This window comes from Echiichthys vipera (genome assembly GCF_963691815.1).
Source record: "Echiichthys vipera genome assembly, chromosome: 16".
NCBI lineage: Eukaryota > Metazoa > Chordata > Actinopteri > Perciformes > Trachinidae > Echiichthys > Echiichthys vipera.
In genome coordinates this window covers 4329739-4344265 of record NC_139841.1, presented here as the reverse complement: position 1 = coordinate 4344265, position 14527 = coordinate 4329739, and the positions used below count along the sequence as shown (strand labels likewise).

The window sequence follows — 14527 nt, the reverse complement described above, 5'->3', positions numbered from 1 at the left end:
AACAGACTGAATTGCACCAGAGCAAACATCAACCACAACATTTATTTATGATATACGGTACTTAAATATAAAGATAATTAATCCTACGAAAGGACGACAAAAACATTTAACACCTTTGTAAACTAAATTTAATATTTTTAAGGGCTTAAAATTTTACAGGTATTAAGTTTGAAAAGAGTCTGAAGGTGTCATTAGACCATTTCAGAAGAAGAGAACACAATAGATGATGTCATTAAAAGAGCTCCAGTGAAATGGTAGAAATCCATGTGGGAAACATGATGAAAATATGACATTAGTGTTTGCTTCATGTAGTCATGTGAGGATGATTGCATTCTCCTCACTGCTCGTATCCCTCTCTTCACCGAAAGCTTGAGTGACGTCATCTTTTATTTAACAAGTCTGTTTATATGTAACTGTCGCATTTGCTTCCACCTCAGGGGATATTTAAACCTCTCCTTTTTATTCCTGGCATTTTTTTAACCATAAATTGTGCATCAAACAGGTGACACCTCATTTCAGGCTAAAAGGAAATGGAAATGATCAGACGACAACAGTCTCCTGATATAATTTTCATTGAGCATATATGAGATGAACTCAAACACAGCATCTGCAGGGAGTCCCCCTCAATTCAAAAATGTGGTTTGCATATTCTAACTTCACTTTGATGTTGAAGCTTCACTGTGCACAATAATGCACACGCAGAACGCGGACACTACCCTGACTATAACATCATACTACATGCACACCGCCTTGGCAACACTTGTCTGCTTACATTCTGTACCAGATTGCGTTGACTTTCCCTGGATCTCAGCTGTTTTCCAAGAACACTTAAGTGCTGCTGCAAATGTGTTTGGGTTAAAAACTCCCACTTCAAAAACTCTGCCCTCCTATTGGTTACTCTGGTGGAAGAATCTGAGGAATGAGACAGAGTTGCAAATGAGCCTACAGACACACACCTACACAAGCAGACACATGCAGACACACACATTTGCAGTTAAAGCTTCCTAAACCGGCCATTAGTTTTTAATCGTTCAAGAGAACACGTCTGTTGGTTGCCATGTGTGTGTTTGTGTGTGTTTTTATTAACTACTACAGTTTGATGTATAGGTTCTTATGTAACAATGTACTGGCTCTAGTTAGCAGGTGTATGTCTAAGGCGTGGTGGCTTAAAGGTTAAACGTGGGATTGAGACAGAGAGTGATATATTGGGCTGCTCCCAAATATGCAAGTTTGTAATTGTATGAAAGTGAATGTAATTGAGTATGAAACACACTTGTGGGAGCCTGATGTAGGAGGCTGCAAGTCAACAGCTACAGAGTTAGGAGAAGAGGGCTAGGTCGGTGGGGGGTTAATGGCATTTTAATTTTGCAGCTCAATGAGCTGGAGCAGCAACATGCAAAAAGTTAGTTATTGGTCCCTGAGCAACGACAAAAATCGAGCCAGCGAAGGCCCTATTGTATTTTTTAAATTTATTTATTTATTTTTGTTCAAATGAATCGCCTTTTGGAGGCTTATATCACATTCAAATACTAACCAAACTTTACAAATATATCAGTTGTGGTGAAAATTTACGTATTTCATTGTTTTCAGAAATGGGCGTGGCAAATTGACTCGCTAGTGCCCCCTAGAAAACAGCCACAGACTTCCAGATTGTTGTAAATTTCTGAAAACCGGTAGGCATACAGAACTCTACGAGCCGTACAAAAAGCCTCTGGGAGCCATATCCTACACTCAACAGGAAGTCGGCACGTGTCACACTTTAACAAACTCAGATACAGATTTAACATGATCGACTTCAAATCATCTCTGACCAAAAGATATGACTTTAATTTACATTGTAACTCCTGTTATTATTGTTTGTCTTCCCATTATTTTTTAGTAATTATGCTCTGATTTTTAGAACTACGGTCAGTCGTCACTTCGCTAGCTACTGAAAACATCCGGGACCAGCCTGGTCAGATGCGTACATGAACTGATGAAGCCTCTTGGATGAGAGGTGAAACGACTTCCTAGACAAATACCCAAGTCCAGTTGCTTTTGACTGAAATTGCTTTGGGGATAAGTGCTTAAAAGTACCTTCATATCCTCAATAAGCTGTGTGTCACAGCCACTGTCTCAATTTTTTACTCACATACGGCCCTTCACAATTTCACCATGGCTGCTAGACAATTTAGTACAGAGATTAACTGAATGCTATGGAATTCAAACATATTAATTTGTTTAGGAAACTTTAGGAAACACTGATCCACATTGTTTCCCTTTTTCTGACATTTAATGGACCAAACACCTAGTTTAGTCCCTAGTTGCAGTGATATCCTAGATATTACTGTTGTACTGAATATCATCACGGCTGTGACTAACCAAATACCAGCTGTGATTATATTCAGCAGAGCACGACCACGAGACTGATATTGCTTAATTGAGAACTGACAGAAGCTTCTTCAAAGATAATCAAGGGGGACTAACTAATCATGTCCAAATGATACTTTGGGAGGTTTTGAAAATGCTTTCAGTTGTGTTTACTGAGGTAACTGGTGGGATGTGTCAGCAGTCATCATATTGCTCTTCAATTCAATTCAATTCAATTTTATTTACAGTGCCAAATCATAACAAAAGTGATCTCAGGACACTTTACAGAGTTGGTAAAGTCCACACTCCATGACTCTTGTTGTCTACTGTTGTGCAACTGTGATGGTGGTTGGATTTTAGAAAGGACACATGTAGAGGTAGCAATGATGGAAAATACCAGAAAGAAAAACATGTGTGAAAGGGTATCTCCAGATGTCTGGACCTGATTCTCCGTACAACGTCCAGGGTTCACATGAGAAAACGGCTTAGATATGGAGGGGACATGTCATTCTTATTCATATCAATCGCAAAGTTCAAAGGTCATCAGTCATCATGATCAAAATGTGGGAATGCAAAAAGACACCTTTGACCCCCCCCCCCCCCAAGTCTCTTTGTGGCACAGCTGCCCTGCTTGCTCCAATGCACAGGGGCCTTTGGAAGTGGGTGTGCGCTGTGAAAAAACACCAGTATACCTCTGCAGTGAGATTTCAAACGCTGCTTTGAAAGTCCCTGGCCCATCACAAAAAGGTGAACGTTTGATTCTGCTTCCTTTGTTAGAAATTCAGGTAAAGTTCTTGCGTTTCTACAAAGTTGCCTGGGTTCCTGGAGAAGCTCAAACACTGTTGCTGATGTGAGCCATTCAGTGCCTGTAAACTGAGACGACTTAGACACAAGGTGCAAGTTGCACTCAGGGACATAAGATGCATCCTTCACCCTTGTGAGTATTTCATGTTCATGGACACAATATTAAAGTTAGACTCTTTAAGATGTGTATACCGTTAATTGCCTTTAAAGTTCCTCTCTATCACAGAGTGAGTGAAAACAATGGGGACTGATCCTGTGACCCATTAATGAAAGCACTTGTTGCCTCTTTGCTGATTATTCCAATCTGTGTGTCTGTGGAGACATTCCCTCAGTAGATGGAAATATGCCACCATGTTAGTGACGCCGCTGACACGGTTGGTCTGACAATGGTTATTCGCTTGGCAAAAAGTACAAAAATCAAAATATTGTGCACAAGTCCCAAAGCTCAAGTCCGAGTCCAGTCTCAAGTCTTTGGGTTGCGAGGTCAAGTCGTGTCTCAAGTCATGCAACTTAAGTGCAACTCAAGTCCCCATTTCTGCAATGACTTTCACAAAACAATGGATATTGGGGTATTAGTACTTTCCAGAATAAATATTAGAAAATAACTCAGCCAAAGTTTGCCGGGAACGACAAGGATTTGTCTAATCCTCACAGTCTCAGTCATGCTAGCAGCTCTGTGACCTTGCCAAAGTGCTCAAACATCATGTTAGCTTTCAAAATGACAATGCTAACATCCTGATGCATGCAGGTAAAATATTCACTATCTTAATTAAGTGTGTTAGCAGGCTAACATTTGCAAATTAGCACTCACCAGAAAGTACAGCCAAGGTGGATGAGAATGTCATCCGTTTTCTATTTAGTCATGAAGAAAAATACTGGATGAACTCATGAAAAGCTACAGTAAGCCGGGATCCCCATAACTTACACAATATATCCTGTTTGTACCACATATAACAGCAATCCTTCCAATAGTAAAACCACAAACGTCAACCTCATTCAGGAAGACAGGGGATCACCAAACTCATTAGGCTTTTAACATCCAGGGACCATGACTTTCTCTTCTAAGTTTCAAGGCAATACAGTGGAGATATGCAAACGCCATCCACAGAGCTGTAAAACGTGTAGTGTCATGACTGTGGATCTAATGCATGAGGGCATGATTCCCATTTTAAATGACAATTATGCTTACCACACACACACACACACACACACACACACACACACACACACACACACACACACACACACACACACACACACACACACACACACACACACACACACACACACACACACACACACACACACACACACACACACACACACACACACACACACACACACACACACACACACACACACACACACACACACACACACACACACACACACACACGATCAAATTAATCCTGATCGGTGTGTAGTGTATGGACCGAGGAGGAGATTGTGTCACAGTAGTGGTTAGACAATCTATTATTTAAGCTAGCTGAATAACAACAATTAACCTCACCGGCATCTTTGGACTGTAGGAGGAAGCCGGAGAAAAAAAGGGAGCATATCTAGGTTTAAGCATAATATGACATTTCTCATTGTGAGCATATATATGGTCTTTATAGGATATTTAAAGTGATCTTTCCAAAAGTGCAAACACACCTGACACCGAATAGTGAAAGCAGAAGAAGGATTATTTCCAGTCAAAGCAGACGGGCGACTCTGAGCAGACTGGTTAGAGACCAGCAGATCCGACTGGTTACACTTCCTTTTTCTAGAGCAATACTGCAACTAGACTTCACTTCTGAGCTGCTCAGAGTACTCCTCAATTTAAAACGCAAAACCAAACTACTGTGCAAAGCTGCCCACCACAGTTAGCTATGTTATAGGACTGTGATAGTACGGTACAGCAACTTTCAATAAAACTAAGTGGAAACCTAATACATGGCTGGACTGTGAATGGTCAGTGTGTTAAAGTGTTATACAGATAGCCAGCGGTTGCGTCTATAATGTAAATCCAAAAGTGACTTGACACAAGCTTGTTTCTAGTATCAAAGGCCTGTCAATCACACAAAATGTGTGTTCCTGGCTAGAAAATCTCCTTATACAGAGACTAAATAAAAATACCAATCGATCTGGGGGTGTCTGACATACAGAGGCGGATTAATGCAGAGGCTGGCCAATGCTGCAGCCTAGGTGCCCCAGGTGGCCCTTTTTTTAAAGTTTTTTTATTTTCTACACTGGGATAAAAAAACGTCCCTCCTATTTGGGCCCTTAGAAACATTTAAAAAAAATGAAGTCACTGATTGGATAGATATAGCACACATTTACCCAGCTGCCATTATGTGGCCAGGTTCATTGTTAAGCGACAGTACAGCGGCAACATACTAGAAAAGCACAATGACTGAAAGAACAACAGGCAACAAACTAAGATCTATAAAAGAAAACTATAAATTGACAGGATTTCAAGGTTGCAGACTCTTCTTCTCTTCTAGCAGGGTTTTGTCTGATAATGCATGATTAGTAATGTGGGGGGGGGGGGGGGGGGGGCAAACTAACAGTAGCCTAGGGGCCACTGACCACCTCTATCCGCCACTGCTGACATAAGTTAAAAAAACACAACATTAACATACAGTATTTTATTGGCATTTTAGGAATAATCAAAAAAACAGTGACATTATATGTTCTTATACTGACAGAGACATGTCTCGTTCTTAGTACACATTCCAACACATTAGGTAGTGAACTCTAGAGGTGCTGGTAGGTGGAGGTTGTTTTTTTTTAACCATTGGCCGGAGCAAGGCAGTGGTTTCCCCTTGATTCCAGTCTTTATGCTAAGCTAAGCAAATTGACTGCTGAGTATTAGCTATATTTCTAAAAGCATTTTCAAAAGTACTTCAATCTCAGTCATCAGTATATATTACTCTGACAGAACCCCTTCCATATAGCAGCACAATAGAGCATGTTGCTGTGTGGCCTGGTTAAATGGTGGCTCGGAAGTGTACAAAAGAAAAAATGCAGTCAGATAAGAACTATCAACAGGCAAATATAAGATAAAGAACATCAATTATATTTTATACTGGAAATCTAAACACTGTAAATGTAGGTCAGATCAGTACCTTTGCATGCCTGCAGAAAAGAAAGAGAACCCCTGTAGGGATGGGCATGTGTACTGCTTTATAACTGTCAATATCTTACTACGCTGTGCTACTTTGACACTCGGCTCATGCAGCCAACAAGCTAATGTGTACGGTAACGTGATAACATTACCACAAAACAAAATGTTATTTTTAGTATGACTGTTTTGACCACAGATAACAGAGCTGGGCTAACGTCAACATTACAGTTGGGTATTTTAATATAGGGGCCTTTTAGGATTGACTCCCTTGGAGAATGCCTCAAGTGGCCGTTAGAGGAACTGCATTTCAGTCGCTTGTATAACATACTGTGACAAAAATCATTTTCAGAATCTTACTGAATTCTTACCCGACATAAGCTTGTGTCGGAACAGTCACTTCCCTTTATGTTAGCTTTAAATAAAGATTAGGACCAAGTCTTGTCATATATCAAGTTCAACACGTTCTTAACTGTAAAATGTTGAACAAGAACTTCTCATCTGTGAAATGTGTTTCCCTGTAACTTAGCTGTGATATTTCTTTGGTTAGAACATCCAAAAGCAGCACAAAAGTCTTTATATAGAGTCTATGGTCAGAACAGGTCTGGACCCTGTCCCAAGATGGTGTTGGCTGAGACGCATTTCATAAGCCCGGATTCGGTATCTAGGTGTATGGTGAGATTAGCTAGCGCAAGTGTACCCCACTCCCCATCTCGCATACACCAGGAGACTTGGCCCTGAAGACAGCTGACATCAGGTCCATGACATAAGGACAGCAGTTAACTGGCTTGCTAATTCCCCCTTGCTTTAAACTGGTTTTGCCAAGACGTTATCAAAACATATTTTAGACCCTAATTAACTGTTACATTGGTTTTGGGGCTTTCTTTCAAGTTCTTGGGTACTGTTACAACTTTGGTAATAGTACTCCCATAAGCAAATTACAGCATCCCTAACTTTGCAGGCTTTTGAGTAGTTAAGTATACTGTGAAGGTTCCTATTGATATGATCAATCGTTTGTTGTTGTCCGTTGTGCAACAGTTCCCGATGTAATGGGCAATCCATCAGTTCTATTCAATTAAGTATGGAAGAGAAGTGTTGTTGCTCTCATTGCATCTATGGCTGGTTTGAAAGTATTAGGACGACAACATTTGCCTTCACTCAAGCAGATGCAGAGTGGATATAATCTATATCAAGCATATAAACAACAACAGGAAAGGGACTGTAAATACAAAAAACTCCTTGTGTGGATGTTAGGCCAGAGGGAGAATGTATTTGGAGACATCAAAAACCACAAGGCATTGAAACAAGAAAGGCTTGGTGACAGGAAACTTGTTGGTGACCACAAACATAGTAAAGGAATATTGCACAGAGCTCTAGCACCTCCAACAAGACTGTATTTAGTGAGCAATAGTCTTTTTATAAAGTAAAATACAAATAAGCCCTAAAAACATACATACTGTATGGATAACAAAATTGCCCATTCATGGCCACTTTTCATTATGATTAGTGGATTATGTGCTTGGTTGGAATGTTGGAGAACAGACTGATATTATTCAGTGTGACATGGCGGGTCAGGTTTGTGTTTCTGACTACACTGCACCCAGAGGACTCTTTACCTCTAGGTTGTTCCTGGGTCTTATCAGCTTAAATCCCATTCCCATCTGCAATAACACAATAACTCACTACACATTTTTGGAGCCATTAACTGAACTTATTTCATGGAAAACTTAGAGGGAAGTTAGGTAGCAATACCTGTTGTTCACTGTAACAGAGTTATTTGTATGCATGCAAATGTGCTGGTTGCCTGCTCATTTTAGCACTGACCTACAGACCCAGTTATCTGTCTGAACTCTTGATCCCATGCAGGAACCTCCTGACCACTCCTGTGTCTGGGTTAAAGGCTAAAGGTAACAGCACTGCAGCTTGTCTGAGGACAGTTTCACACTGATTAAATATGAAACTGTCAAAAAATTATACGAGAATGCGTAATATTTGCCTGAAAATAGTTCATATCAAAACTATTCACACCAGCAGCGATGCAAATTTGAGACAAAAGGCTTGAATTATCGCACCAGCTCATCTGCGGCGGCCGGTTCAGGACAGAGGTCCTTCGGGGCGCTGCTGAAGAGAGGGGAGAGAGTGAAAGGACTATGGACGCAATTAGATAGACCTACAACCAATCAGAGTATTATAGTATTAAGCAACAGCTATGGTATGGTCCGTTTTGACGCAGAAAAAAACTCTGAACTGAACTGAACTGTGTTTTTAAAAACTTTTGAGAATACAGTAACTGTAACAAATCTTAATTTATATTTGATCAGTGCTGCCTTGTTTCACAATCTGAGTTTCCTGAGCCTGGGCCTGGTAAACTGCGGTCATAGATCGTCAGTTGGATTGGATTTATATAGCCCCTTTCTCAGTATTCAAGGTCCAGGTTCTATTCATTCACACATACATACATGGTGGTGGTAAACTACTATAGTAGCCCCTCCAACCACCTACTCAAACACACACTGGTCCTACATATTCCCACGAGGCAAGGTGGGTGAAGTTTCTTGCCCAAGGACACAACGACTATGACACAAGTAGGGCTGGGCGGGGATCGAACCGCCGACCCTGCAGACATTGGCCGACCCGCTCTACCAGCTGAGCCACACAAAAAACGCAACTGACTCAGGGGTCGTAAAATGGTTGGCACTCCACTAACAGACATTTCTCTCTTGCACAAAACTAGGGCCCTGAACAAAGCTGTGCAGAGTAAAAGCCAGTTTAGCATAAAGACTGGAAGCAGGATGGAACAGTTAGCTTACCAACACCACTAATTATTATTTCAACACTTTGTATCTCTTTTATTAAATCCATTAAAAAAGACAGAATTTTAGGGAGCATTATGTTCTTGGTCTGTTTCCTTGGTCAACAACAGCCTGGAATCTTGTTGTCACAGTGAAGTATCACTGAGCTTGTACCAAGACCTACACCGTCTGCCCCCACAGACCATATCTGGCAACCCCAATTGCACAGAAGTACCCGGCAGATTAAAAAACTGTTGTTTCTGAAGAAATACTTAGAACACATACAGCCGCAATACATCATTTTAAAACAAAATTAAAAAAAAATACATATATATATACAATGTGTTCATTTGTGAGCTTTGTGGTCTAGGTAACTATATTTTTTAGCTTTCGATAGATCCAGGCTAGCAGTTTCCCCCTTCTTCCAGCCTTTATGCTAAGCTAGTCTAACGACATTCTGACAACAGCTCCACAAACACATGTTACTGATATCAATCTTCTCATCTCAGCTACGGAAAGAAAGCAAGAAAGCATTTCCCTAAATATTGAGCCATTCTTTAACGTCACCAAAGTGAAGTCATTATTAAGTAGTCTTTTACATACCTATGAATCTCAGGTAAGAAAGTTTTGCTCTGAGCTGATTTCCTAATCATACAGAACAGAATGAAAACCAGGGGAGAAAAGTGACATGCTGAGAAATGTTGGACATTACGGTAAGTTCTAAATTTGTTAAAACATGCATGCATTGGTGTGGTCCTTAAGTCTTGTCTTGTATTCTTTGAACCTGCAGACCTGTCACGCCACTTCCACACAGCTTACTCATAGCCACACATGTAATTACAGGGAGTCGTGCTGAAGTTGTGCTGAAGTCATGCCATACTGACTTTGATCAAGTGTTTCACTTCCGTCTTAGAAACATTGGATGTGGGACGTGCTATATTTTCTCAATTTGTTGTGGTATTTGTTTTTGATACAAATGTGTGATACAAGTACTGTCGTCCATTGAGTCTGTTTTCTCACCAAACGTAAACTAGACTTCTGAGGCGGCTAACTTCTGGTTTAGCGATATGCTTACTTCAGTGGGGATAATAAAATTAAATCGTTGGTTCTTCTAGACTTCCCAAATGTTATTACATGAACCGATCAGCTGTTGACAGTGAACGAGTCATTTCATTCTCCGGCACATGTGCAGGCAAGAAACCCAATAATAATCCAATCCTGGTAAAGCGTTTACACGCCAAAGAACTCCGGTTACTAAAGGAGTTATCTAGGTCTGTTAACCCGGGTATGAGAACTCTGATTACACCCGGGGTACGGTGTTTACATGGTGTTTGAGAAACCGGAGTATGCCCTTAACCCGAATATAATCAGGTTTTTAAACTGCACTAGTGATTGATAGGCCCGTGAGTGCTGTCTATGTTAACACACAGCTTGACAACAACTGGATAACTCTGATTGGCTAAAATGTGTTTTCAGTCAAGAAACTACAGTTTCATGTCACAATTCCAGACGAACCAGTCAAGTTGGTGGAGTTGGGAGAGATCTGGACCCAGGCAAGCATTACCCCGACCTTGCACAGCAGCCGAATTATCGTGATAACATGAGATCACACGAGAATCACATACACTTCACAAGAAAATCCAGGCTCCCAGTTATGCATCTATGCTTTGGCCAGAAGTCTGCTGGCCAATCAGTGTCCTGTGAGGAGCTACTGGCAGTTGAGGGGGGAGGGGACACACAAGAGTCTGCTGCCTGTTCAAAACAACAATGGTGGCTCCTAAGGAGGTTAACTTGAGGGGATCTAGAAGGGGAATGAATTATTTTTGCTCCCTCAATTACTTTTCCCATGAGTCCTTGAGCAAAACACTTAACCTCAACATGCTCCTACAGAGAGGCTCAAAGAGGAGCAACAGAAGGCTGTGTTAGTGCTGGGCAGCTCGCAGTGTCAATGTACGCCAGGGTGGAGCTGAGAAACAGCACAAAAGCAACTTTTCTAGCAGGCACGAGGGAGAAATAACACATAACTTAACAGGTTGGACTGCAAGACATGCTGTTTTATTCTAGTTTTACAGCAGCCACCAGCCCTTATCTGAGGTGGAAAACTATAACAGAGGTCAATCCACTCCTTTGTAAAAGAGTGTGTCTACATAATCTGGCCCTGCTCCATTTGTAGAGTCTGCAGAGTCAACTGCAGACTCGACTGGAAGCAGATTAAGCATGTGTCAACTGCAACAGAGCAGTGGTTTCCAACCTGGTTGGTCCGACGTACCCCCACACGCCTACACCATCAATTCACAATCACTATGTTCCAAATGCCAAATGCATAACACTGTTCATTTAAAAGTGGATATTGTTCATTTTTTCATTGAATTGAACCATCAATATTTAGGTTGGGCTGCCAGCAATCATGCTACTACTAGTTCTACTACTAGGTGTCCAGCTGAATGTATTCGTTCAGCTAACACAGCGTTAACATATTTAAAGCTAATTATTTCAATTGTTTAGCCAGTAGGCCTTCTTTTAGCTAACTGTCATTACTTTTAACTATTTTGACTGTTTGTACATTAGCCTTCTTTTCTGTATAGCCTATCCATTAATGTAACATTTAGCTAACTATATCGACTGTTACTTTAGCTAGTTAAGCTAGTTATTTTAACTGTTTAGTCTACTCTTAGCAAACTACTTCAACCATTTATGCATTCATTTGAACAATGTCAACCGTTTAGCCGTAACTTCTAGCTAATCATTTTATTCTGTATTTCTTTAAGATGTTTCTTCCACCACTTGTGCATAGCTAACTGTTTAAACCTTTGTACTCCATGAGGGCTAGATTACAGTAAATATAGGTCACACTTTTACTTTTTTTTTAAATCATAAAAACAAAATTTCTATTTATTTTAAATCAATTGAGCCAGCACACCCTGGCAACAACAGAAGTAGGCCCTGGGGTCCAAGCCCCCTGGACAGTAATCACTGCAATAGACGTTTTAAGTGGGTTTCAACAAGGAAGTGACAAGTTGTTCTAAATACCTGGATGACAAGATGGCAAAGTCCCCTCCATCAATCAGCCGGATCTTGCAGAAAAGCACTCCATTGACAAAAGGCACTGCTGTAAGCTCCTCCAGTGTGAAGTGCACTTGAAACTTGAACTTCTTCTTCTTGGTCAAAAAAGACATTGTTCCCAGCTGCTGGAGGGTGCTCACAGGATGGTGACCTCAGATGAATGAAGGCAGAAGAAATTTGCTCTGTTTGGTTTTAAACTGGGGACTGCAAAAAGGTCAGCCATCTCTTAAGAACCGATTAGACCTGGAGTTGAAAGAGAAAAACACACTTGCTGAAGTTAAACATCAGGACGAGCGGTTTCATGTGCACTGCGTTTATGCGAGTAAATCTGTGTCATCAGATTTAGAAACTCAAAGCTTGGTGAATTTCTAGCACTGAATATTTATGCATTGAAAAATATGTATCTGAACGATTAGACTCTGAACTGAACTCTTTCTTTCTTTTCAATGTTCATAAATTCAAGGTTAAAGAAATCAAGGTTAAAATATTCAATGTTAAAAAATTAAAAGTTAAAAAAAATCAACATTACAAAAATCAGAGTTAAAAATTTCCATATGACAAATTCAAAAGCAGAATACAATGTATAAAATGCAATGTTATAAATTCAAAGAAAAAAAATCAGCAGATCAAATTGCAAAATTCAGTGAATTTTAATTTGTAACTAAATCTTTACATTTTTTTAGCCTTGAATTTTTTAACATTGAACGTTTTAACCTTAAATGCTTGTTGAAGTTGAATTTAGGAACCTTGAAAAATAAAGTAATCTGCAGACAGATTTGGTTTTTTATTCCATAATCTGCGGACAGATTTGTTTTTTTATTCCATAATCCAGGACAGATTTGGTTTTTTATTCCTTAATCTGAGGCCAGATTTGTTTTTATACTATAATGTGAGGCCAGATTTTGTTTTTAATTCCATAATCTGAGGCCAGATTTTGTTTTTAATTCCATAATGTGAGGCCAGATTTTGTTTTTAATTACATAATCTGAGGCCAGATTTTGTTTTTAATTACATAATCTGAGGCCAGATTTGGTTTTCTATTCCATAATCTGTGGCCAGATTTGTTGTTTATTCCATAATGTGAGGCCAGATTCCCTTCCATACGCGTTCCTTTCTGCAGCAGCAGCAGCAGCAGTGACAGCTGTGGACATAACGTGGAGCCTGTGATTCTAGCACATTGCAGATGCAGCCGAATACACCTCCACAGTTCAGACTAATTCATTTGATGTTTCCTTATATTTAGACACTACATATAAAAATGTTTTTTTTATGTTTGCTCGTGTCCCCTCTAACGTTAACACACTCCCAGTGCGGATAGCTGCCACGCAAACACCCAAACCAGTCGGCGACTCGAGAACTTCACGGAACCTTACCGTTCCGTCGGTCTGACGCTCCTCATAGTGGGTCCGTGTGTACCGCCGAGGAGGACCGCAGTCTGGCTTCTTGGCACTTTTCTCGCTTTCAGTGCATCTTCACTAACTTTTCCCTCTCCGGTAGAGGAGGGGTGGTTCAGCCACGGTCGGTCAGAGCGGCTCCGTGAACGTCTCACATGCAATGGAGCCAGTTAGGGACCGTCCACAAAGTCTGGGCAGAGGCGGGGAAGCGCAGAGGCTACTCCCGCTGACAGCGCACAGTGGCAATTCGAGGAGAGCAGGAGAGCAGGCCTATATCAATATATGTTGTATTATCATTTGTAGATTATATATATTATATCATCAGATAAGATATCATGCCTATAGGACAAGAAAAAAGTAACCTTCGGGTAACGCAGTAATGCAGTGTTACTTAGATAAATAAAGTCCATGCCCTGTTTTGGATGTTGAAATCTCGTATGGCTCTTTTCCATCACACAGTGGGGAAAGTAATACTATTACAGTTAGGCGTTACTGACTAATGCGTTGCTGCCCGACACTGATTATGGTATAAATATATTATTGCATAACACACATGCTTTTGTTCATGTACTGTTTGAAACCCATTTCTATAAAGGGTGAGCGGGAACAGAGAGATACAGAACCACAAGGGATAGCTGCAATTACAACAGTCGAGACTGGGAACTCAAATGAGAGACAGATTCAACCAATCATATTCAGTGCCCTTGTGAGTTGATCAATGAGTTGACAAAATAAGGGACCGTTTCGTACAGGGGCATTATGTTTACCTATAGGCAGGGGCAAGAGAAAAGATTAAGTTTTAATGATACTTATATACTAGTTTTTATTGGAACAAGAAGAAAGTTTAAAGTCTGAAAGCTGGAAAAAGAGGACTGTTATTGACTAAATTATCATTCGGCTCTGCAGAGCTTTACAGCATCTTTCAGCTACAGTGCCTATAGAAAGTTATGATACCATTTTGAAATAGTCCCTTTTTTTGTTTTACAGCCTGAAATAATAATTCATGAAAGAATATAGTT

At 40.4% G+C, this 14527-nt stretch overlaps 1 protein-coding gene across 2 annotated transcripts in view; it reads right to left on the bottom strand.

Moving 5' to 3' along the window:
- LOC310958743 (early estrogen-induced gene 1 protein-like) overlaps positions 1-13645 on the bottom strand; it is a 42119-nt gene extending 28474 nt beyond the window's left edge. For both annotated transcript variants that reach the window (XM_083929825.1, XM_083929826.1), the window contains exons 1-2: positions 13488-13645; positions 12082-12357 (exon numbers count right to left, since the gene is read on the bottom strand). In XM_083929825.1, the coding sequence (XP_083785951.1) occupies positions 12082-12227 (146 nt within the window). In that variant the 5' untranslated portion in view covers positions 12228-12357; positions 13488-13645. The remainder of the gene's footprint in view (positions 1-12081; positions 12358-13487) is intronic.
- Between the last annotated feature and the right edge of the window lie 882 nt (positions 13646-14527).